Here is a 26,424-nt window from a genome sequence, read left to right as displayed (position 1 = left end):
ATGATTCTGAAGCCACATCTGTAATCACCATTAATCTAAAGAATCATATAACCACTTCATCCCCTAAGGAATATAATACACTATAATACTCTAAGACAAAAACCACAGGTTTTCAGGAGCTAAAGAATGCACATGAAATAGACACATATGGCCCAAGAACAGACAATCAAATAAACCACAGAACTGATAGATCATTTACCTCCAATTTTCTGCACCAATAAAGAGAACATTTGTAGAGCTAGTAGAAAACTGTAAATAATTTACCTATACAGATTAAGGAACAACTGGGTTGTCTTCTACACAGCAGAAAATGGATTATGACATTTGTGTATATTCTGTCAAGTACAAAAGCGAAACATAAAGTGAGTAGCTTTCACTCACTTCTGGATCACCACTAATTTCCAATAAACTCCCAAAAGAAAAGGGTTCCCAAAGTAAGTGCGACTTAAGTTTTGCTTTTTAAGTTTATTTAAGTTTAGAAACCACTAAGATCAGATTAATGATAATATTACTAATAAACTAATATTGAGACATTGCTACATGTCAGGTGTTAGGCTAAGCAAAACATGTCATTTAATATACATATACACATACAACCATGAAATGAGTACTATTTTGGACCTCATTTTTTAGATAAGAAACCAAGGTTACGCAACTAGTAGGTGGCAGAGATAAACCCAAATTTGACCCAAATTTGTTTTTTGTTTTTGTTTTTAATTTGTTTTTTATTTTTTAAAAATACTTTATTTATTTGACAGAGAGAGAGAGCACAGCAGGAGGAGCAGCAGGGAGCGGGAAAAGCAGGCTCGCAGATCAGGGAGCCCCATGTGGGGCTCGATCCCAGGACTCTGGGATCATGACCTGAGCCAAAGGCAGATGCTTAATGACTGAACCACCTAGGCGCCTCCCCCCCCCACAAATGCTTTTTAATAACCATACTATACTGTTTCATATGATTTTTAAAACTTATTCAACCAAAAAATACTTGTTGAACACCTACTGTGGACATGACTGACCTCACAGAGCTTACAGCTTTATGGTGGCTATACTAAGTAAAAGAATAATTACAATCAATATAATGGAAGTTTAAATACAAGTTGTCCAGGAATGAAGAGCACAGCACATGGTAATTAGATGGATATATATAAATGTTGTATTTTACTATTCCCATACTCTCCATAAAAGGCAACTTATGGTTTAACGTACTGGAAGAAAAACAACAGTGGGGATGGTAAATGGAATTACCACAAACAGAATAGAAATCACCACGAATTTCTAGCTCACATAAATTTAGAACACTACTAGGAAGCAGAATCATACAGCTTTATTCATTTACCTGTGTGTGGGGGGGGGAGTTAATATGTGCATAAATACACAGGTTTCTGATTATTGAGAATGTTAAAGGCATCTTGCTTTATCCATGCTGCAAGCTATCAAAGTAGTAGCAGGATACTTTACTAACCACTAAGGTTTATTTCCCCAGGTGAAGGACCATAGTTGGTGACAATAAAAGCAAAAAGTAGGGTTTACAGCAAGCTTCCATACCTCCTGAATGAGATGGTAGTTATTCCTTTGAGTCATTTATCATTTTGTACCTTCTTTTCAAGTCTTACCATGATCTACCTTATATTATGATAATTTTTATTCACTCATCTTCTTTTTTTTCCAGAGCACAAATCATTGGGGCAGAAAATTTATCTTTCATCTTGGTAACTCTACAGTATCTAGCATGGTGACTGAAGAGAATAAGTGCACCACAAATATTTGTTCAATTGCATGAAGCCATAACAGATAATGGTAACTGCTAAGGGGTCATTGTACCACACTATTTAGCTCTCTGCAAATTGCCAAGTAAAAGAAATGAAATCACTAGCACTTATTTTTCTATCTAAAATTTTCAACTATCATATTAACCTATAATCAGACTTCACTGAATTTTTTAATTTGTATACAAGATTTAAAATATACATAAATCTTATATGATGGCAAGCTCATATAACAAAATACACAATTTAAATATTTGGAACAAATATCTTCAGTTTATTACATATCTGCCCTTTTAAACTTACTGATTTCTGTAATACTTAGGTTCTCGATTCTGGCTTTCCTTAGAGCCAAAGGTAGAACTCTTAAACAGACTCTCTGCTCCCAGAAAGCCTTACTTAAATAGTCTGGGGAAGGGTCTGTTAAGCTTCCTGGTTGTTCTAAGGTGCAGCCAGGGTTGAAAACCACTGTTACAAAATAAATTGTATGTAACTTAACCGCATACATGGAGTTTGTAAACACATAAAAATCTTGATCCTCCATAACATCTGACCTGTGATAAAGATTTCTGAAAATTTAGCTGCTTTTGCATAACTACTATGAAACAAAATTTGAAGATTTTGCTCCTTATTTAAAAAAAAGAGCTGGTCTTTAGGAAATGTTCACTGACAGAGTAATCAAAAAGTTTTGTGGGATGTTTAAAAGTTATTGGATAAGCTTTTATAAGGAAAACAAATAGACATAAACACTGAAGTGCATTTGTTAAAATATATATATTAAAGATTGTTCATTTGATTGTCACCAATTTACGACCTTATCAAAAATTACTGAAACATGGAAAACTTTAACAAGGAGCTAGATTCACACTCCTTCAAGCTGTTTCTAACAGTAGGCTGAGACTAAAAAATAATTCACTCAGGTGAATCATACATTCACTCAGATGTGGTCATGGCATAACCCAGGGATGATTCAAATACAACTTTCCATTACACTATATATTTCACCTGAGGGTGCCTGGGTGGCTTAGTCGTTAAACATCTGCCTTCAGCTCAGGTCGTGATTCCAGGGTCCTGGGATCCAGCCCTGCATCGGGCTCCCTGCTCAGCAGGAAGCCTTCTCCCTCTCCCCCCACCCCACTTGTATTGCCTCTCTACCTGTCTTTCTCTCTCTCTCTCTGTCAAATAAATAAATAAATAAATATTTCAAGTGAAAGCCTAAATAGCAGATAGACAGATGAGGAGGAAAGCAAAAGAACATGTTCAGAAAAATTTTGTAAGGGTAGTAAAAATGGCACACAGGGAAAGACCAAAGGAAGCTTTAATGAATACAAAAAGTCTCCCAAGTTGAGGAAACTATAACCTCAAGACCAAGTTCAACAAAAACAGAAAGAAAACCACAATAAAGTGATCATATTCAAACTGCTGAAAACCAAGACGACAAAAATTGTAAATGAAGCCAGAGAAAAGAACATATTGCATACAGTTTGGGTCTAATACAACGTAATGAAAAATAATGAAAATGTTAAATATGGGAGTAAATATAAAAGGTAATTTTTCTTACTTTTACTTTCTTTAAAACATAATTTACTGCTAAAAAGCAAGAGTAACAATGTGTTGTGGCATCTATAGCAACAGCTGATCCTCATCATTCAGATTCCAGATCTGTGAACATGCCTACTTGCTAAAATTTATTTGAAACCAAAAATCAATACTTTCTGTGCCTTTGCAGTCATTCACAGACATGCACAGAAGAAAAAAAAAATTAAGTCACTCTTGTGCGCATTCCCAGTTGAAGTCAAACAAGGTGATGCTCTGACTTCTTGTTTCAACTTTCACAGTATAGAAACACATGTCTTTTTCATGGTCTATTTACTGTCATGTGTTCTGAACTTGGATTATTTTTTTACAGTGATTTTTCTGTTTAGAATGCCAGCCCCCCAAGCATCATGCTGAAGTGCTGTCAAGTGTCCCTAAGAGCAAGTAGCCTATAATATGCCTTATGGAGAGAATATGTGTGTTAGAGAAGATTCATTCAGTTACAGTGCTGTTGGCCATGAGATCAGTGTTAATGAATCAACTACATATATATTAAATAAGGCACCTTTAAACAGAAACACATATAAAACAGGCTTACGCATTTACTGCTTGACAAAAATTTTGTGACCAGATGCTTATAGTAACCTAACCCTATATTTCCCCTAAGAGCAACTGTTCAATATTCACCAATTCAAGGTTTGAGGTCACTTTACAGAATGTAACTATCACAAATAATGAGAATAAACTGTTTACAGGAATAAAATGTATGACAACAGTACAAGTGACAACAGAAAGAAAACAAAAATATACTATTCTAAGGTGTAGACTACATCATTCTTAGAATAGTATGATATTGTTTGAAGACATCTCTGATGAAATAAAGATGCATATTATACAAACTAGAGCAAGGTTGGCAAAAATTTTCCATAAAAGACCAGATACCAGTATTTTAGGATTGGTGTACCATATAGTCTCTGTCATAGCTACTTAACTCTGCTGTTGTAGCATAAAAGCAGCCACAGGAAAGATATCATGAATGAGCATGCCTATGTCCCAATAAAACTCTATTCACAAAAAGAGGTGGTGGGTCAGATTTGGCCCACAGATGTAGCCTACTGATCCTGGCACTAGAGAAACTGCAGAAAAAAAATTTTTAAACAGTATAATAAATCAACAATGAAGATAAAATGTACTTACAGAATATACTCAATTCAAGAAGAGAAAATGACCCAAGACCAGAAGAGACAAACAGAAATCAATATATTTAAATGCATCTATATTAAACATTGTATTAAATATAAATGGTCTATGCACTTAAAAAGCAGAAGTTGTCAGACTGAATTGACCCAAGGATATGTAATCAACAAAAAACCCCACTTCACCTAAGACAGAGAGATTATAAGCAAAAACATGTAAAAATATACCACAATGCAAATACTAATTTTGGGGGAAAAAAAGTAAGATTGGTTAGATCAATACTACACAAAGATGACTTCAGAACAAGGTACATTCCAGAGAGAAGGGAAAAAAACTTACACCGAAAAAGAAATCAATATATCAAATTTGTAAAAATCCTAAATGTGCCTGTAAATAATTTTTGCTTCATGTTTTTAAGGTCTATTAATTAAAACGAAAAGGACTAACAGAAAAATCTAAAATTATACCCAGAGATTTCAATACTCCTTTCTCAATAAAAGGTAGAATAAGAAAAGAAATCTATATAGATAAAGAAAACACTCAACCAACTTGATCTGATCTTCATAGAAAACTTCACTCAACAAGAACAGAAAATAAATTTTTTAAAAATTGCATATGTAACATTTAGAACGTAGTGTAAGACAAAAATCCTACACAATTAAAAAAAAAACCGTTGAATTATACAGATTGAAATTAAGTATATTCTTGGGCAAAAATTAAAATTAGAAATCAATATAACAGAAAAGCATCTGAAAATTTTTCAAATCCTTCCAAATTAAGCAATCCATGGATCGCAGACGAAATCACAAGTGAAATTAGGAGATAATTCAAACAAAATGTAAATGAAGATAAAACATATCAAAGTTTTTGTGGCATGCAGCTAAAGTAATGACTAGAGGGAAACTTACAATGCTAGACATACATAAAAACGACAAGACTCAAATCAATGACCCAAGCTTCCACCTTAAGAAACTGAAAATAAAGTTAAACTCAAAGAAGGCAGAAAAAAGATAATTAAAAATAGAAAACAGACAATAGAAAAAACCACTTTAAAGGGTAATGAACACAAAGCACAACTTTCACCAATGAATCTGCCCACTTAGATAAATGAAAATTTTCCTTTAAAGTCACAAATTACCAAAGTGTACTCACAAAGTAATAGATAATCTTAAGCTCTATGCCCACTAAAGAAATAGAAATTGAGTTAAAAATCTCATAAAAAAAAAAATTCCAGGCACAGATGGCTTCATTGGTGAATTCTATCATATAGGTCAGGAAGAAATAATTTGCACAAGTTTACTCGGAAAACAGGAACGACATACTTTCAAACTCATTTTGTGAAGCCAACATTACCCTGATACCAAAACCACACAGATATAATAGAAGAAAGAAATTAGAGGCCAATACATCCATTATCTTAGAAAGAAAAATATTAAGAAAATATAGGTATACTGAATCAAGGAAAATATAAAAAGGATAACATATGATGACCAGGAGGATTTGTTGTAAGAAGGTAAGGTTGGTTTAACATTCAAAGGTACGACAACATACTTCAATCATATTAACAGACTAAAAAGATAAAAATACATAGATGCAGGAAAAGTATTTAACAAATTTACAGTCATTCAAGATAAAGAGTCTAAGCCAACTAAGAACAGACAGGAATTTTCTCAACTTGATGAAGGACGTCTAAAAAAGTTTACATGAAACATAATGGTGGAAGACCAAATGTTTTTCCTTTTAAGCCTGATAATAAAGCACAGATGTCAACTCTTACCACTTCTACACAATATAGTACTGGATGTTTAGCCTCCAGTATAAAACGAGGAAAAGAAATGAAGTTTTGGAAGGCAATGCATAAAACTATCTTTATTTACAAAAGACAAGATTATCTATATAGAGAATCCTAAAGAATTTCTTAAAATTACTAAAAGTGATAAGTGAGTTTAGCAAGGCTGCAGGACACAATATTAATGTACAAAAATCACAATATTTCTATACAATAAAATGAAAAATCTGAGATTTTTAAAAATCCCAATTATAACTGTATCAAAACCATGAGAGAGATAACAAATGATATACACAATTTCAATAGGGTGTTTTGTTTCTTGTAGAAATTGTCAAGCTGATTTTAATGGAAATGCAAAGAACACAGACTGGACAAAATAATCTTGGAAGAAAGAACGAAGTTGGAGGACCTAACTTTATGTCTATAAAATTGAAGAATTCAAGATAATGTGAAATTGGTTTAAGAACACACATATATAGATCAATAAAGCAAAACAATTGTTCAGAAATAGATAAAAAGATATGTGGTTAACTGATTTACAATAAAGGTCCTAAAGTAATTCAATGAGGGAAGAATAGTCTTTTCAACAAATGGTCCTAAAAAATCTGATGTCCAATGCAAAAAAATAAAGCTCAACCTTTATCTCACATAACACACAAAAATTATTTTGAAATGGATTGTTACGAGTTGAACTGTTTCCTCCAAAAGGTGTTAAAATCCTAACCCCCAGTACCTGTGAATGTGACCTTTGGAAATAAGGGTTTTAGATAGATGATCCAGTTAGGATGAAGTCATTAAGAAGGGCCCTAATCCAATAGGACTGTGTCCTTACAAAAAGGGGAAATTTGGGCACCTGGGTGGCTCAGTTGGTTGAGCGACTGCCTTTGGCTCAGGTCATGATCCTGGACTTCCAGGATCATTCCTGCATCAGGCTCCCAACTCCTTGGGAAGTCTGCTTCACCCTCTGACCCTCTCCTCTCTCATGCTCTCTCTCACTCATTCTCTCTCAAATAAATAAATAAAATCTTTTAAAAAAAAGGCGGGGGGGATTTGTCAACACAGTCATTCATAGAGGAAAGTCAATATGAAGACACAGGCAGAACACTACCTGTAAGCTAAGGAAAGCCTGAGGCCATTAGAAGCTGGGAGAAAGGCATGAAACAAATTCTCACTCATAGCCCTCAGAAGGAACAAACCCTACTGAGATCTCAATTACAGATAGCTAGCCTCAAAAACTGTCAGAATAATTTCTATTCTTTAAGCCAGCCAGCTGTAGTAGTCCCACAGAACTAACATATGGATTATAAAGGTAAAAGCTAAAATTATGAAACTTCCAGAAGAAAACAGGGGACAAAAATCTTTCATTCAGGCAAATATTTTTTAGATACAAAAGCACTATCCATAAAGGAAAAAATCAATTGTACTTCATTAAAATTAGAAATTTTGGCTCTCCAAATGATACTGTTAAGAATATAGTATATTATAATGAAAGGTATATAAACTAACTTAGATCAGACAAAATGGACTTTAAGCCAAAGACTGTAGTAAGAGACAAGGTCATTATATAATAGTAAAGGAATCAATTCAACAAGAGGATATAATATTTGTAAATCTTTATGCACTCAACATAGGGGCACCTAAATATATAAAGTATATAAAGCCAATATTAAAGGATTCGAAAGAAGAAACAGACAGCTACACAATAATAATAGGCAACTTTAGTAATGCACTTTCAACAATGGATAGATCATCCAGACAGAAAACACTGAAGTAAAACTATACATTAGACCAGACACTTAACAGAGATCTACTCCAAAAGCAGCAGAATACATATTCTTCTCAAGCAAACATGGAACATTCTCCAGGAAAGATCATGTTAGGCCACAAAATAAATCTTAACTAATTTAAGAAGACTGAAATCATATTAAACATCTTTTCCCATGACAATGGCATGAAACTAGAAATCAACTACAAAACAAATCAAAAGAAACCTGGAAAATTCACATATATGTGGATGTGGACATTAAACAAAATGCAATTGTAAAACTAGCTAAGGTGAGATCAAAAGAGAATAAAAAAATACCTTGAGACAAATGAAAATGAAAATACATATATTAAAACTTATGGGATGCAGCAGAAGTTTTGAGAGAGAAGTTTATAGCAGTAAACACCTACATTACAAAAAAGAACTCAGGGGGACAGGTGGTTCAGTCATTAAGCATCTGCCTTCAGCTCAGGTCATGATCCCAGGGTCCTGGGATCAAGACCTACATTGGGCTCATCAGCGGGAAGTCTGCTTCTCCCTCTTTCACTTCCCCTGCTTGTGTTCCCTCTCTCACTGTTTCTGTCAAACAAATAAATAAAATCTTAAAAGAAAAGAAAAGAAAAAAGCTCTCAAATAAACAACCTAACTTTACACCTCAAGGAACTACAAAAATAACAAACTAAGCCCAAAGTTAGCTTAATTAGGAAAGAAGTAACAAAGAAGTAACAAAGATCATAGTGAAAATAAATTAGAGACTAAGAAAACAACAGAAAAGTTCAATGAAACTAAGAGCTGTTTTTTTTTTTTTAAAGATAAGCAAAACAGACAAACCTTTAAAGAAAAAAAGAGAGGACTCAAAATTACAAATCAAAGAAGTGACACTGTGATACCACATAAATACAAAGGAACATGAAAGACTACTATAAACAATTATACACCAACAAACTGGACACTTGGAAAAAATGGATAAATTTCTAGAACAACCTACCAAGCCTGAATCATGAACAAGCAGAAAATATTAATAAATGAATTCATAGTAAAAACATTGAATTGGTAATCAAAATCCTCCCAACAAACAAAAAGACCCAGATGACTTCACTGGCAAATTCTACCAAACATTTAAAGAATCAATACCAATCGTTCTCAAACTCTTCCAAACCATATAAGAGGAAGGAACATTTCCAAGTTCATGAGGCCAGCATTACCCTGATACCAAAGACAGATAATGACACTATATGGAAAAAAAAATTATAGCTCAATATTCTTGATGAACTAGATGCAAATATTCTCAACAAATATTACTGAATATTCAAATATTGAATTCAACAACACTTTAAAGGCATCATACACCATGACCAAGTGGGATTTATTCCAGGGATGCGAGGATAATTCAACATCTGCGAATCAATAAATGTGATATAACGTATTAACAAAATAGAGGATAAAAAGTAAATGGTCATCTCAACAGATGCGTAACAGGCATTAAAAAGAAATCCTCAAACTCAACACACACAAAACAGATAATCACGTCAAAAAATGGGCAGAAGACATGAAAAGACACTTCTCCAAAGAAGACATACAAATGGCTAACAGACATATGAAAAAATGTTCATCATCATTAGCTATCGTGAAGATTCAAATCAAAACCACATTGAGATACCACCTTACACCAGTTAGAATGGCGAAAATCAACAAGCGAGTAAACAACAAGTGTTGGAAAGAAAGTGGAGAAAGGGAAACCCTCTTACACTGCTGGTGAGAATGCAAGTTGGTGCAGCCACTTTGGAAAACAGTGTGGAGATTCCCTAAGAAATTAAAAATAGAGCTACCCTATGACCCTCCAATTGCACTACTATTTACCGCAAAGATACAGATGTCGTGAAAAGAAGAGCCATCTGTACCCCAATGTTCATAGCAGCAATGGCTACAGTCACCAAACTGTGGAAAGAACCAACATGCCCTTCAACAGACGAATGGATAAAGATACGGTCCATATATACAATGGAGTATTATGCCTCCATCAGAAAGGATGAATACCCAACTTTTGTATCAACATGGATGGGACTGGAAGAGATTATGCTGAGTGAAATAAGTCAAGCAGAGAGAGCCAATTATCATATGGTTTCACTTACTTGTGGAATGTAAGGAATAACACAGAGGACGTTGGGAGATGGAGAGAGAAAAATCAGAAGGGGAGACAAACCATAAGAGACTGTGGACTCTGAGAAACAAACTAAGGGTTTTGGAGGGAAGGGGGGATGGGGACTGGGTAAACCTGGTGGTGGGTAATAAGGAGGGCGAGTATTGCATGGAGCACTGGGTGTGGCACATATGAATTCTGGAACACTGAAAAAACAAAATTAAATTAAAATTTTTTAAAAAAGCATTTGACAAAATTCAACATCAATTCATGACAAAAACTCTAAATAAAGTGAAGTATAGAGGAAACATGCCTTAACATAACAGGGGCTGTATACAACAAGCCCACAGCTAACATCATACTCAGTGGAAAAACCTAAGATCAGGAATAAGACATTATTCCTTGCCATTCTTGCTACTTTTATTCAATATAGTACTGGAAGTCCTAGCCAGAACAATTAGGCAAGAAAAAGAAATAAAAGACATCTAAATCAGAAAGGAAGAAGTAAAACTGTCTATGTTTGTAGATGACATGAAACACTCCAACAAAAAATTTTGTTAGAATTAATGAACAGGGCGCCTGTGTGGCTCAGTGGGTTAAGCCGCTGCCTTCGGCTCAGGTCATGGTCTCGGGGTCCTGGGATCGAGGCCCGCATCGGGCTCTCTGCTCAGCAAGGAGCCTGCTTCACTCTCTCTCTCTCTCTCTGCCTGCCTCTCCATCTACTTGTGATTTCTGTCAAATAAATAAATAAAATCTTTAAAAAAAAAAAAAAATTTTTTTTAAAAGCATTTGACAAAATTCAACATCAATTCATGACAAAAACTCTAAATAAAGTGAAGTATAGAGGAAACATGCCTTAACATAACAGGGGCTGTATACAACAAGCCCACAGCTAACATCATACTCAGTGGAAAAACCTAAGATCAGGAATAAGACATTATTCCTTGCCATTCTTGCTACTTTTATTCAATATAGTACTGGAAGTCCTAGCCAGAACAATTAGGCAAGAAAAAGAAATAAAAGACATCTAAATCAGAAAGGAAGAAGTAAAACTGTCTATGTTTGTAGATGACATGAAACACTCCCAACAAAAAATTTTGTTTGAATTAATGAACAGGGCGCCTGGGTGGCTCAGTAGGTTAAGCCACTGCCTTCGGCTCAGGTCATAATCTCAGGGTCCTGGGATCAAGCCCTGCATCAGGCTCTCTGCTCAGCGGGGAGCCTGCTTCCTCCTCCTCTCTCTCTCTCTGTCTGCCTCTCTGCCTACTTGTGATCTCTGTCAAATGAATAAATAAAATCTTAAAAAGAATTAATGAACAAATTCAGTAAAGTTGCCAGATACAAAATCAATATACAATAATTAGTTCCCTTTTTATACACTACTAGGTTAATATCAGAAAGAGAAATTAACAATCCCATGTATAATTGCATCAAAAAGAAGAAAATACCTATAAATAAATTTAACCAAGAAGGTGAAAGATCTACACACTAAACATTATATCTGTAAAACCTTAATGAAAGAAACTGAAGAAGATGCAAATAAATGGAAAAATATTCTATGTTCATGGACTGGAAGGTTATTATTAAAATGTCCATACTACCCCAAATTTTCCAATGGCATTTTCCACAGAAATAGAAAAAAGAATCTTAAAAATTATACAAAACCACAAAAGATCCTGAATAGCCAAAGCAATCTTTGAGAAAGAAAAACAAAGCTGGAGGCATTTACGTTTCTTGATTTCAAACTATACTTTAGAGCTATAGTAATCAAAACAGTATGGTATTGGTATAAGAATAGACATATAAAATCAATGTTACAGAACAGAAAGCCTAGAAATAGACCTATGCATATATGGCCAATGAATTTATGATAAAGAAATCAAGAATATACAATGGAAAGAATAGTCTTTTCTGTAAATGGTGCTGGGAGAACTGGGACAGCCAAATGCAAAAGAATGTAACCGAACGCCTATTTTACACCGCACACAAAAATCAACTCAAAATGGACTTAACACTTGAATGTAGGACCTGAAGCCACAAAACTCTCAGAAAAAAAACATAAGGGATAAATTCCTTGACATCATTCTTGGCAATGAGTCTTTGCATTTGACACCAAAAGCAAAGGCAACAAAAGCAGAAATAAACAAGCAGGACTACATCAAACTATAAAGCTTCTCCTCAGCCAAGAAAACCATTGACAAAATGAAAAGGCAACTACAGAAGGGGTTAAAAGTATTTGCGAATCGTGTGTCTGATAAATACCCAAAATACCAAAAGAACTCCTATAACTCAATGGCAAAAACAACAACAAACAATCCCATTTAAAGATGGGCAGAAGAACTGAATAGACATTCCCCCAAAGAAGACATACAGGTAGCAAACAGGCACATAAAAGGTCCTCAACATCACTAATCATCAGGAAAATGCAAATTAAAATCACAGGGAGATATCACCTCCTGGCTGTCAGACTGGCATGAGATAAAAAGCGTTGGTGAGAATATGGAGGAAAGGGAACTCTTATGCGCTGCTGGTGAGAGTCTAAATTTGTGCAGCCACTATAGAACACAGTACGAACAACAACAAAAAAAGAATGTGGACATTCCTCAAAAAATTAAAAATAGAACTACCATATGATCCAGCAATGCCATTTCTGAAGAAAATGAAATCACAACCTCTAAGAGATATCTGCATTCCAGGTCAATGCATCATTATTTACTGTTGCCAAGACATGGAAAGAACCAAATGTCCACCCAAGGGTGAATGAATAAAGAAATTGTGATATATATATATATATATAATGGAGTATTATTCAGCCACAAAAAGAAGGAACTCCTACCATTTGCAGCAGCATGGATGGACCCTGAAAGCATTATGTTAAGTGAAGTAAGTCAAGCAGAGCAAGACAACTACTGTATGATCTTACTTATATGTGAAAACTCCTATAACTTAACTCACAAAGACAGAAAACTGACTGGTGGTTACCAGAGGCAAAGGGCAGGAAGGTAGTCAAAGGGTACCAACATCCAGTTATAAGATAAATAAATTCTGGCAACGTAATGTATGGCATGATGCCTATAGTTAACAATTCTTTACTGTATACTTGAAAGCTGCTAGTAGAACAGACCTTAGAAGTTCTCATCACGAGAAAAGAATTAACTGTGGGAGGTGATATAAGTTAACTACATTTACTGTAGTTATCATTCTGCAAAATATACACATATCAAATCATTATGTTGTATACCTTAAACTAATACAAATTTGTAAATGTTATATCTCCATAAAACTGGAAGAAAATTAAAAGCAACGTAAATGATCAAAATAAGAAACTGGTTATAAACTTTATGCATCAAGATGACTGAACAGTAGCCTTTAAAATGATTATTATTTAGATTAGTAAAAGAGAGTTCTCTTTTAAAAAGAGAGAACAGATGAAGAGAAACCACAGACTGGAAGAAAATATCTACATTTTATATCTGGTAAGAACCTGTATCTAAGATGTTAAAGAACTTGGCAAATAAGCTCATGGACAGATAACCAATCTCATTCATCATTAGGAAAATGCAAATTAAAACCACATGGAGCTATTACTACACACCAGCCAGGAACAGTTAAATTAAAAAGACTGGAAATACCAAGTGTTGTTAAGGATATGGCCATCTTACTTCTACATATGTACCCCAAGGAAATGAAAACATGTATCTATAATCGAGATCTGAATGAGAATGTTCAAAGCAATTCTATTTATAATGCTCCCAAATTAGAAAAAATTCTACTATCAATCAACTGATGATTAAATAAACAAAGTACAGTATATCCATACAATGGAAAGTACTCAGCAACAAAAGACTATATACTATGACTTCATTAATATGAAAATCTAAAAAAAAAAAAAAAAGTGTAACTATAGTAACAGAATGCAGAGCAGCATTGGCCCAGGACCAGGATGAGGAAAGGAGACTTCTGTTTGAAGTCTTCTACATCCTTTATCAACCTGAGGAGCACTCTTTAACTCCACTTTCTACTTAACTGTCTTACTCTGATGAATAGGTTTCCTTTAGTAGACTGTGAGTTTTTTGAGGGAAGAGACAACTGTTTAACCTATTTCCTAAAATTTAACCAATACCCTATCTTTTAGAAGGTTCAGGTAGATGTAGTTACTAAGAATAGATATAAGAAAAGCAGGTGTGCCTGTAAGAGTTCTGACAGTAAACCTGGAGTTGTATAGGTGTAAAATGGAAGACTGGTGAGCAAGTGCCCAAAACAAGAGGGAAGGTGAAAAGCAAAAGCAAAAGAACTTCTGACTTGGTTTTTCCAACCACCAGATGAGTTAGCAATCCATGAAACATCTCTAGAAAATCTTAGGATCTGAGATGGTTCCCTTAAGAATTTTGATTTGGCCTGAAACAGGTCAACCCTTGAAACTTCTTTCTCCTTTATCTGTCTCTAGCAGTGAAGACCCAAATTCAGATTAAATGATTCAGAATCTCATTGCTGGAATTACAACCAGAAATCATCCCAACTCAATCATCTGACAGATTTGCAAACTATAATCTAAAGAAATCAAATCACTTGTGCAAAGTTATAATGTAAATAAATACAGCTGGCATAGTTTCAAGCTTAAAACTCTTTTATACTACACTTAAACAACAGTTAGGATCCCAGAAAACATCAAGAGGAATGTGTAATATGCTTCTGCCTATACAGACTATGTATTTTTGCCAAATACATCCCCATTTCACTCTAATGTTAACTCAAATTCAGTTTACTAGGATACCCATTTTATGCTGGCTAGCTCTATATTCAATAATTCTATTTTACATCTATATAAAGTTTACACTGATGGGTTTTTTTGGCTGTCTTATTTCCTTGGTACCACTGAATTTTTTCCGTATTTTTTCATGGATTACAATGTTTAATCCAGTCTCCTAAGAGTTTACCCATCTGACCCACATCTCACATCTACATTAAAGATGAAGTAACAAATTCTAAAATAATCCTGTAGAAATCAGTATGCCTCTGTATGAACATAAGAACGAAATGAAATTTTAGAAGACTAAAAACAATAATACAGATTCTACCAAAACATTAGTTATAAATTTCTGTGGGCTCAAATGAAAAGGAAACATTCAAGCTACAAACAGTAGTTAAGATAAATTCTTATCTTTAAATTAAATAGCTAGTTGCCAACGTATTTGTGAAAAGCCTCTGTAATGTTTAATGAAAGGGAAAATAAAAGCAAAAATACTTAAAGACACCCATATGGTTCTACAGATCTACAAAAGGAAACTGAATCTTTAAACCACATTTCAAGAGACAAGTTACTGTTACCACACACAAGGCATATGCTGTTTTCTACAAACCGCACAGCATTTTTAGATCATTACTTATTTCTACATCAGAAGATAATAACAAATCATATAAAGCATAAGAAATTAAAACATAAACAGTACAATGAGAGAAGCCTGAATACAAATATATTAATCTCACCTGATATGATTTTTAAAATAAAAAGTACACTAATTTGTTCCAAACAAATTTGAAACATACGCTCAGTCCATTAAAAATAAAATGTAACTAATTCTTACTATGTAACCACATAGTTCTACGAAAAAATAGAGAACATACCCACTTATCCAGCAAATCAAAATTATTAAAGACATTTAGCTATTAAAGACATTTAAGGTTCCTTAAAAAATGATAAAGTATGGGGCAGGAGGTATGCAGAAGGGAAACAAAATAAAACCACCCTCAATTTCAAGTTTTTATGTATTGTCATATATTAAAAACTTGTTTACCTATTTTTTAAGCGAGAGAGAGAGTGGTATTCTCTATTAAATGGTAGTATAGGTGAAATCAAAACCTAAAGGGAAGGAAGAAAGTACCAAAAAAAGGGTAGAATACAGGGCACCCAGGAAAAACAGGTGTGGACCTGGCACTCAGCCACAGCTGTGTTCCATCCTTTTGGTAAGCCACCTGGATGCCTTGCACCCTCTGCGTCCTATTTTCTCTAAAACCAAATGAGATTTCTGAAGTCCTCCTGATTTTATATGGATTTTCCTGCCTTTTTTTTTTTTTTTTTTTTTTTTTCCTGCTCTTAAAAGAAAAACTGAATAGGCAGTATTTTAAAGTTAGGATAAACACTCCAGTTGTTAGAATCTGAAATTTCAGACTTCAGGCTTCTAGTCTATTAGCATTCTTCCAAAATGATCCAAATTAGAATATAAACAATTGATCCATATATGTTAACTCACTGTTGCATGTATAATTTATAGAAAAGCATTAGAGACAATATTAATTAGAAAAACTATTGACATAAATAGCATGCACATACCTTCTGATAAACAATGGAGCACACAAGATCCTTGACAGCAGATAAAGATAGTTCCTGGGCTTCGATGGTAACGCTCTCCCGTGTAAGGCCAATTTGCAGCAGAAATGAAATTGTATGCTCTGAGCCTCTGGAGTTGGTGAGTGATGGCGCACTGAAGCTTCCATTAGAGAGTCGGGCAGAGAGTCCTGTTTTTGGACTTGAACATGGAGAAGGAGCTGGAAGCACAGCAGGAAGTGTTGCAGGTAATACAGATTTCTGGGCTGAAGGAGGAGAATTGTTTGCAGACATCTGCCTTTCTTTAATCTTTTAAAATAGTCGTCAATTCTTTTTCAGTGGTTATGAAGAGGTTTTTAAAATCACAGCAGGAAAAAAATGACTGTACTTTTGGATTTAACTGAACACTTCTTTATTTCCTCTTTTAAGCCACTCATGCCAATGACTGTAACTTCTACAACTGTGAGTTGAATACACAAAAGGTATGACTTCCTTTAGTATTAGTCCCATCAAAAAAGAGTCTTGTCTTTAGGACCACAACTAGGGATTTGCAAAGGATTTAACATCACTGAATTATCTGCATAAGAAAAGTGTTGACATTGCTTCTTTACTAACCATCTTCATTTATTTTCTTTTAAGTCTACTCTTGTCTCTCTCTCTTAATTCCAGAAAATACATATTGAATAAAAGTTGTTTTTCTATTAAGATGAAATCCTCCTGATTTAAAAAATAAGTGGTTAGGCTTAATCTATTTAACCCTTATCTTGAGGTTTACTGATTTGATGGGACACTTTTCCAAATGTCCACACCTTAAATCACCTTCTCAAATGTCTTTACTTTCATTTTTGGAGGGGGAAACTTTTCCATGATGAAGCACAAAGTACAGTACAGGCATATTTCACTTGATGAATAGGTCCACTGAGAAAAGTTGATGCTTTCTGAAATGTAGTCAGCCTGGAAGGAATTTTAAAAACACTCTTAATATTTTATACTCATTTGACATTATTTTAAAAATGCAAGAATCCCTGTATTTTTTTTAAATTATAAGTTTTGGTTGTATGTTTGTAATACATCAAGACATCCTAATGAGTAGCCATTTTAGGGGGGCCTAGTTATCAGAGACATTTTTTGAGAGAGGTATAATTTTAGGGAGAGCCTCCTGCTCACCACCACCTCCTCCACCACCACCACCATCACCACCAAGTCCCTGGCACTCCTCCCTAATACCTGAAACCTGAAGGTCAAACACTTTTATCCCACAAATATACAACTGAGTTAGGACAAAAACAAAGAAAAATAGGAGGGACTAAAAGAAGGTTGAAATGGACACCACCATAAAAATAAAGCACACACCACTCAGCCATATGAAAGATGTATAATACTGTCCTAATAAAGACATGCCAAGAGTATTCTTTTTTTATATCAAAAAGTCTAATTCTGCCAAAATATGATTGACTTGCTTTGTTGACAGATTTCTTTCAGAAGCTAAGAAAGCAGAAGGAACATCCTATGCACCGTTATAATGTGAATGACGTATGACAGGATCACAGGAAAAAGTGATCATATTATAAAGGGTTTCTAAAAGTAAAAAAAGAGAGAGCACTAGGCTCAGTTACAAATGTATCACAGTTTACAACAGAACAGTTCAAAAACAAAAGGTATGACCCCAATGACCTAAGTGAAATGGCTCACAAGGGATCTAAATTTTACACAATTCCAATGATGAAAAAGAGGGAAGCACCCAATGTGGCTGCAGAACCTGTAAAGAAGAGCAAAAACATACAGATAGGGTAACAGGAATTTGAAAGCTCAGGAAAAAGTGAGGCTTAGAAAAAGCTGCTTAAGGTAACAAAAGCTTTTATAGCTACATTCAAATAAATATCATTCCACCTTATATGGCACAGCACTTAACATCTTATAAATATTTTACATACTTTACCTCATGCATATCTCTTTGGAGACAAATATGATTTCTGCAGATGAAAAAACAGAAGCACAAGCATATAAAGTAATGTGCCCAGCATCACATGGGTATTAAGAAGTGGAGTGGGGGGAGCACCTGGGTGGCTCAGTCGATTAAGTGTCTGCCTTTGGCTCAGGTCATGGTCCAAGGTCCTGGGATGGAGTTCCACATTGAGCTCTCTGCTCAACCTCTCCCCACTACCCCCCCCCCCACCCAACTCATGGGGTCTCTCTCTCTCTCTCTCACAAAAATAAATAAAATTAAGAAAAAAAAAAAAAAAAGAAGAGGCAGAGTGGGAATTAGGACCCAAGTTTCATACTTTCTTACCAAGTGCTGTCTCCACAATAACATACTATTTGTCAAAGAGAACAAGGAACTGAGAGAATCACCGCTCAGAGAAGATGTTGTTAGGGTTGAGAGAGCACATAGAAAAGGCAGAATTGCTCAACTTGTATTTTGCTTATCTTCTCTCGTTTTAAACTAAAACTGTAGAAGAGCAATGAGAACTGAAACCCGAGCCTAGTGAATGAGAGACTAAAACAACTTTATATGAGTACAAGTCTTTGGTTCCAGATGCAATTCATTCTATGCTGCTAAAGCAATCAGCAAGTGTAATCACAAAGCCAACTCTCATAATCTTGAAGAAAGAGCTCAGAAAGAAATAATCTGGGCCTGGATATTGGTCAGATGTACTTCAAATTTTACGAGCTGCAGAAGTGGAGAAGTGGATTCCAGAAATCACGGACATATAAATTTAATATTAATCTTCAGTCAAATGTGAGAATAGATTATGAAAATGAGTGGTTTCTGAATACTTAGAAAATAAAGTAATCTCCAGATGACAGCATGAATTCAAACAGAATAAGGCCAAATCCACTGCATTTACATCTTGGAAAAGATTGATTACTAGACTTGTTAGATGCAGGAACGAAGAATAATAGTAACTTACAGTCACTGAGTTCCAACTATCTGTAAGGCACTGTTCTAAACATCCCATATGCAACAACCTATTTTATAGTTGAAAAAAACAGTCTTAGAAATTAAAGTACTTGCCCAAGATCACACAATTAGCAAAGCCGGGGGGGCGGGGGGGAGTGTATTCTGGCCAGAACAGTATTCAAGATTTTTTTTATGCTATTTTTGCAAATACGTTGTTTGAGTGTGAGTTGGATATTAGTGTAGTTGATAAGTTCACTGGTCTATATCAACCTAAATGAAAGAAATCTTTAGGGGACGTGCCTTAGAATTCTGCTCTTGACCCTATATTGATTCTGACTGTTTTTAAGATAAAGACACAGAAGACATGCTTATAAAATCCCAAGAGTACACAATCTGGGAGAAACAAACCAAAGTTAAAGTGGAAAGTAATAAGAGTGAGTGTAAAGCTTTACAATGGAGAAGAAATGAAGTGCTCACTTAGAAGCTCTTTTTATAAGATTTTTTTTTAATATTTTTATTTATTTTATTTATTTGACAGAGAGAGATCACAAGCAGACAGAGAGGCAGGCAGAGAGAGAGAGAGAGAGAGAGGGAAGCAGGCTCCCCGCTGAGCAGAGAGCCCGATGCGGGACTCAGGATCCCAGGACCCTGAGATCATGACCCGAGCCGAAGGAAGCAGCTTAACCCACTGAGCCACCCAGGTGCCTAGAAGCTCTTTATAAATGGAGTTAGTCACCTGAGTTTAAGGAGAGCTAATTGGTGGCTAAAAGAACCAATGCAAAACTACCTACCAGGACACTGAGAATGTATTAATATCAATCTTTAAACTCTGTTGCTGGTCAGCCTACATCGCCACTGTATTCATTTCTACACTCCACATTTTTAAGAGCTATACTGATTAAAAAATAGTAATTAAAAGCATGCATCCAGTTAAAGGTTAAGACAATGTCATGTGAAAATATATGCTTAACAAAGCTAAACAGAATAACAGTCTTCAAACAATGGTCTTACAAATAATATTTGAAAAGGCGTTAAGAGAATAATTGGCTTTACTCAGTATTACTGCAGAGAAGTTTAAAATGAAGGTAGCAGCAGAACTTGCTCACCTCACAGGACGTGATGAGACACCTGAAGTACCTACAACAGTACCTGGCTTACAATTAAGTGCTCAGTAACTTGCAACAATTTTCGTAATAATTACATGAAGAAATTAATAATTAAGGTCCTACTTTATGCCAAAGGCTGCAATTAAGATACGATACTTCATTACATCCTTACAAGAACCCTAGGGGATTTAACTCTGTTTTACTGAAAAGAAGCCAGGGTTTCAGAGAAGTTGCTTGCTCACATCTAATATGGCATGGAACTCGATTCAAACAAAAGCTTCCCTGACTCCAAAGCCCACGTTCTTTCTACTCTTTCATTCCACCTCCAAAAGCCTAACAACAGAACAGGTCTTCTCCTAAGGTAATGAGCTACTTACCATAGACAAGCTGAGTCGTTTCAAAAGCTGAACTACTATCAGGGGCACCTGGGTGGCTCAGGCCTTAAGCTTCTGTCTTTGGTCCCCATAGGGCTCCCTGCTCAGCGGGAAGCCTGCTTCTCCCTCTCCCACTCTCCCTGCTTGTATTCCCTCTCTCGATGTCTCTGTCAAATCAATAAATAAAATCTAAAAAAAACTTAGCTATCATAAAAAAGGTAGTAAAATATCTAAGAATAATACTGTATTCAGGTTAAGTACCTCAAAATACAAGATGCTGCTGTGTTCAATAATAATTTATTTTCAATGGATGTCTTCCCACTAAATTTTCATTTTATTATACCTGTTACTGTTAGCCAAGTAACATAACTGTCTAATACAATCGGCCAACTTATCAGAACTACTTATAACTATTAATAAACTATATGTTATACTTTGTATAAAAAATTTTTTTCAAGTTTCAGCATGAAAACAAATAGAAGAAACTAAATGAGCTGTCATATTAGCTTCTGCCCACTCATCCCATCTGTGTTCTCCTTTTATTTTATGGAACCCTGATTTGCTCTGTAAGATGCAACAAGATGAAGGATGAAAAATATGAAGATGAGTATCAAAAAATCTAATAACTATTTTATTTTGTCTTTACATCTCAATTAGGAAACTGAGACAAGACAATTACTAATTTATAAACTGTATATTAATTAGATGTTTGTTTCTAATAGCTGTAAGTTGGCAAGCATTTCTGATATGTTTATTTGGAACATCTCAAATATTCTTTGGGGGAGTTATCTGTCACATATCCAATTCAAATGAGCTTATATAATCCATCACCACTGCTGAATGGAATCAAAAGATGAAATATTAAAAGAATCTTGAGCCCACCCTGCCCATGATTACAGACAAGGTAAAACAAAGGCCCATTACTTTATGGTAACATCACAAGTTGATTCACCTTTCCCTCCCATGCTCTCACCTCCTGCCTGCATGTATATATCTCATAATTTAGCAAAGCCTCTAATTAGAAGCTCAAATAGCAGCATTTTCATTCAACATTTACTGAGTGTCTAATATCTGCCACACTGTTACTAGAGACACTATGGTTATACAGCAGTAACCAAAACAGACATGGCTACTGGAGCTTACAGTGAGATGTGGGACACACACATTAACCAAATACCATTCACATAAATAGCAAAGTACCTACAAATTATGGAAAACGATATGATAAAGTATACTTAAAGGACCTAATTTCAACTGGGGCCTCACGCGAGGAGACCTTAAGGAAGTGGTGCTTAAGCAAAGGCCTAAAGGATAAGTAGGAGTCAGGGAAGGAGAGAGAAGAGGGAAGAGGACTCCAGAAGACAAAACAAATCCAGTTCTTAAATACTTCATAAGGAAGTTCATTATTTAGTACAGCCAGTGTCCTTTCTGGTAATCAGTAAATCAGTAAAGGTTAAAGTGAAGAGTTAAAATGTTTTTCTTGGGACGCCTGGGTGGCTCAGTTGGTTAAGCAGCTGCCTTCGCTCAGGTCATGATCCCAGCATCCTGGGATTGAGTCCCACACCAGGCTCCTTGCTCAGCAGGAAGCCTACTTCTCCCTCTGCCACTGCCTGCCACTCTGTCTGCCTCTGCTCACTCTCTCTGACAAAAAAAAAAAAAAAAAAAAAAAGTTTTTCTTGTTCTGAGTAGCATAATATTTACCATGACTTCCTCTAGTAATGGGTTGTCCTGGTTCAATTTAGTTTTGTGTGTCAGGAATGCTAATGAATGGAGGGCCTTCCCACCCATCCCTCCCCATCCTTGATACCTACACGTATTCTTTTAGCATGTAAAAAAGCACATGGCCTTTTTCAGTGCAATCCTGACTACTGTCCAGAAGTCAATGTCTGTGTTTTGCCTTGATACAGGCTTAAGCTGGCTTAATAATCCTAGTGTTGTGTTTATATTGTATATTGTTTATTTATATTGTGTATTGTATTAACAATTCAAATAACTTGGTAGAGTTTTTTAAATCCTAGTCTGTTGCATTCCTGGCACCTATTTATAGATTTTCAAAATTATAACTATTCCTTAGATTAATATAATACTTTTCCTAAGAGCTCAGCATTCAACTAAATTGTTTACTGCTAAAATTCTGCTCATCTGGACCAGTGATATTTGAATCTCGGTCCTTCCACTCTCAGAGAGAGTACAGAGAGCACACCATGTCTGCTCGGCTGCTCAGGCACTGAAAAGTTTATCCCATAATAAGATTACAGTCTGCCAATCTGGCCAATGCTGTATGAATCTATGCTGGGCTTGATGGACCTTCATCGCCTCTCTCTGCCCCAGTGGTATCTGAGAAATCTGACTGGCTAACAGCCAATAAGCAATTTCTCACACAATGTCACTGTAAACTAACCATACAAGTGGAGAAAACTTTTCTTCTGCACTAAAATTAAAGTTAAAACGTCTCCAAAGTGTATCATCTCAAATTTTTCCACTGCTCCAAAGAGGCACACATACAAGTTCAATTTAAATTACATAATCGGAGACTCAAAGTAGTACCAGCACAGATGATTGTAAACCATAAAATTATTAAACCAAATTAAAATGTGTACTGGCAAATAATTTCCCCATGTAGCCAGTTCTGCAAAAGTAGTTTCTTTTAAAAATGAACAATTAATTTCAATACGGTAGTACTTTCATCAATTTTAGAAAGTCTTTTTTAAAATGAGAAAATGTCCCTTAAAAGTGCATGTAAAGATTTTTTTCTTTTAAAATCTTTTTTTTTTTTTTTTAAACATTTTACTTATTTGACAGAGAGCTGGAGAGCACACACTGGGAGAGTGGCAGGAGAGGGAAAAGCAGGGTCCCCGCTGAGCAGGGAGCCCAATGGGACTTGATCCCAGGGCCCTGGGCTCATGACCTGAGCTGAAAGCAGTTGTTTAACCGACTGAGCCACCCAGGTGCCCTGGTTTTTTCAATTCTAATGTAATTTAAAAATTTTCATGCCCCAGAGCTTGATTTATTAAAGCCCCCCCCTTTTTTTTTCCATATGCCAGTGTTAAATGAAAAACAACCCACTGAGAGAAATTTCTCTTTTAAAGATGTCATCTATTGAAACTGAAAGCTCATAAAATTTGTGTATCTTAAAGACTCACTACTGAAATGCTTTAAAAAAATCAGTCTCTAGATATGAAACAGACAACATTTTGAATGTGAGTCATCCTAAAAAGTGAAATGCTATCCACCAAATTATAGAACTTAGTATGGAAACTGGTCTGTCAAACACTCCAAGCTTATCTGATCACATCTACCACATCTATATTACCTGCTAAAGCAAAACCTAACAAGGCTTCATGACATGTTTAAAATATTTTTACTAAAACTTCTAACTTCCTGACTGAATTTTCATGCCTGCTCTCAATAACGGGAGGAAGAAAAGGTTCTTTCGATAAAACGCAGAAGTCTACAGCTTAGGTCAGGGACCTTTATGGATGTCCTCATACCCATTAGAGGACGCATTAGAAGTTGGTAAGTAAACTTGATCTCAGCGAAATCACTGTCGCTAAAAATGCAGGAAGAACTGCTACATCAAGTACAAAGTAGAAGCAGTTGTAAGAGTTAACACAGTATAGCATTTTCTAGGGTACAGATCAAGGCATTTAAAAAGTTTTTGTTTCACTTGCGGCTACAGCTCATTAAAGCTGTGTAGTACCAACTAGTAGTTCTGGGTGTAACTTATCCTTCCTAATCAAAGATGACACCGATATCTTATTTCCTGTGGGGATGGGTGTGGTTGAAAAGACAGTTATGTCCAAGCCATCAATCTGTGTATGGAGAAGTCTGCGGGTCTCACACACGCTTGTCGCCTGATTTTATATTCGTGCCTGCAGTCGGTAAGGCCTATGCTGCGATGATTTCAAATAAAATATCCAACAGGCAATCGAGTAGTCTGTGGTTATTGTTACTGCTCAGAGAAAACAGTCGCACTCCTCAGCGTTTCATCGCAAGAAAAACCTCCCGGGGGTGAGAACAACTCAGAGCAAGGCTGCAACTTGCACAACTAAGCACGGTCAGGAAACTGGGGTGGGGGCTCACACGGTCTCTAAGCACCATTTACTCACTCCTTTGAGGCGGCTACAACACGAAGTGATGAATAGGAGAGGGAAAAAAAAAAAAAGGATCATCCCCAATTCGGCAGCTTGACTGTCGCTGGGCTGGCGTCGGGACCGGCCGGAGGAACCCCGAAACAGCCTGCTCCCGCAGCCGTCGCGCGCGGTGGTCGCCGGCGGAGCGCGGACCCAAGTTGGCCTCCGCGCCCACGCCGGAACTTGGCCCGGTCTGGCGGCCGCGCCGGCGCTCCCCGCTCGCCGCGGCGCCCCCCGCCCGCTCCGCCCGCCGCGGGCTCCGCCAACTTCCCGCCCAGCCCCGGAGGTCGCCGCCCAGCCCCGCGCGGGGCCCCGAATCCAGCCGCCGCCGCCGCTGCCGCTGCCGCGTGCGGGCGGGGGGGGTGGGGGAGGGGCCGCCGCCGCCTCACCCGACGGGCCGCGAGAACAAAGCGGCGGCCGCGGCGGCGCTAACTTTTTCGGTGTCTGATCCGCGCTCCCTGAGGCGACTACTTACGGAGGCGGGCTCCGCCGGTCGTGAGAAACTCCGCGGCCGCCAGCGTCTGGATCCCAGACGAGGCGCCAGCAAGGCTTCACGCGCCTCGCAGGATCCCGCCCGCCGCTGGCGCCCCTTCCTCCCTCCCTCCTCCCCGTCCCGTCCCGAGGCCCGGGGGCGGGGGGCCGGGGCGTGCGGGGCGGGGGCGCGCGGCCGGCGCGGGGCCTGCCGGGAGCTGTAGTTTCCGGGCGGGCCCGAGCGGGTGGTAGCCGCGCGGGGATGCTACTGTGCCTTTGCACTGTGCAGGCAGCGAGGGCTCTGCGTCCTCGGACGTCCCCGTGTCTCCGGGGGCGCGGCGGAGCGGAGCGCGACCGTGTATTTCAACCAGTTACAGACCGTACTCGAACCCACCATTGCCTTTTTCTCTTTTATCGTCCGCTCTGACGGAGGCCACGGTGGCAAGGAACCAAGAGGTGACAACTTGAATGGGGGACTCGGAAGGGGTCCACAGCAGAGAGCAGTTTCTACCCTGATTGCTCTTCTCCCTGCTCCCCACGTTCTCCTCCCTCGGGCCTGCCTCCCGGGCGGCCGCCTGGCGCCGCAGCCCCAGGCATTCTGCCCCCGACGCCGAGACATCCAGAGCCCTTCATCTAAGCAGAGTACACCGAAGCGGTAACTTTGGTTTCCTATTTGTCCACCACTCGGCTCGCGGGTGTCCCCTGCCATCAAAGTGAAGTGCAGTCAAGAATCATGAACCTAGGCTGCCACGTCCAGGGAAACGGGGTAACAATGCCCGGGGAACGGGGAGGGGTGGGTGTCAGGATGAGGATCTAGAGGGAAAAGACATTACGTGGTAAATTATAACTTTAATGTGAGAAGAAAACCTGACCAGCTGACCGTGGCTGTCCCAGGAAGGACCTAGTTCTCTTCTGTCAAGGTT

The 26,424-nt window shown here is 37.2% G+C and overlaps 1 protein-coding gene across 2 annotated transcripts in view; it reads right to left on the bottom strand.

The window, feature by feature from the left end:
• The window catches only part of PRKD3 (protein kinase D3), an 83,855-nt gene extending 58,196 nt beyond the window's left edge, over nt 1-25,659 (bottom strand). The window contains exons 1-2 of one of the 2 annotated variants that reach the window (XM_059188586.1): nt 25,506-25,659; nt 16,522-17,469 (exon numbers count right to left, since the gene is read on the bottom strand). In XM_059188586.1, coding sequence (XP_059044569.1) covers nt 16,522-16,809 — 288 coding nt within the window. In that variant the 5' untranslated portion in view covers nt 16,810-17,469; nt 25,506-25,659. Of the gene's footprint in view, nt 1-16,521; nt 17,470-25,006; nt 25,221-25,505 lie in introns of those variants that run through there. The other variant, XM_059188587.1, reaches the window with a different exon arrangement.
• Between the last annotated feature and the right edge of the window lie 765 nt (nt 25,660-26,424).

The sequence above is a fragment of the Mustela lutreola genome, chromosome 9 (assembly GCF_030435805.1).
Source record: "Mustela lutreola isolate mMusLut2 chromosome 9, mMusLut2.pri, whole genome shotgun sequence".
In the NCBI taxonomy this organism is placed as follows: domain Eukaryota; kingdom Metazoa; phylum Chordata; class Mammalia; order Carnivora; family Mustelidae; genus Mustela; species Mustela lutreola.
Note: the sequence above shows the minus strand (reverse complement) of the source record. Positions and strands in the feature narration are given on the sequence as shown.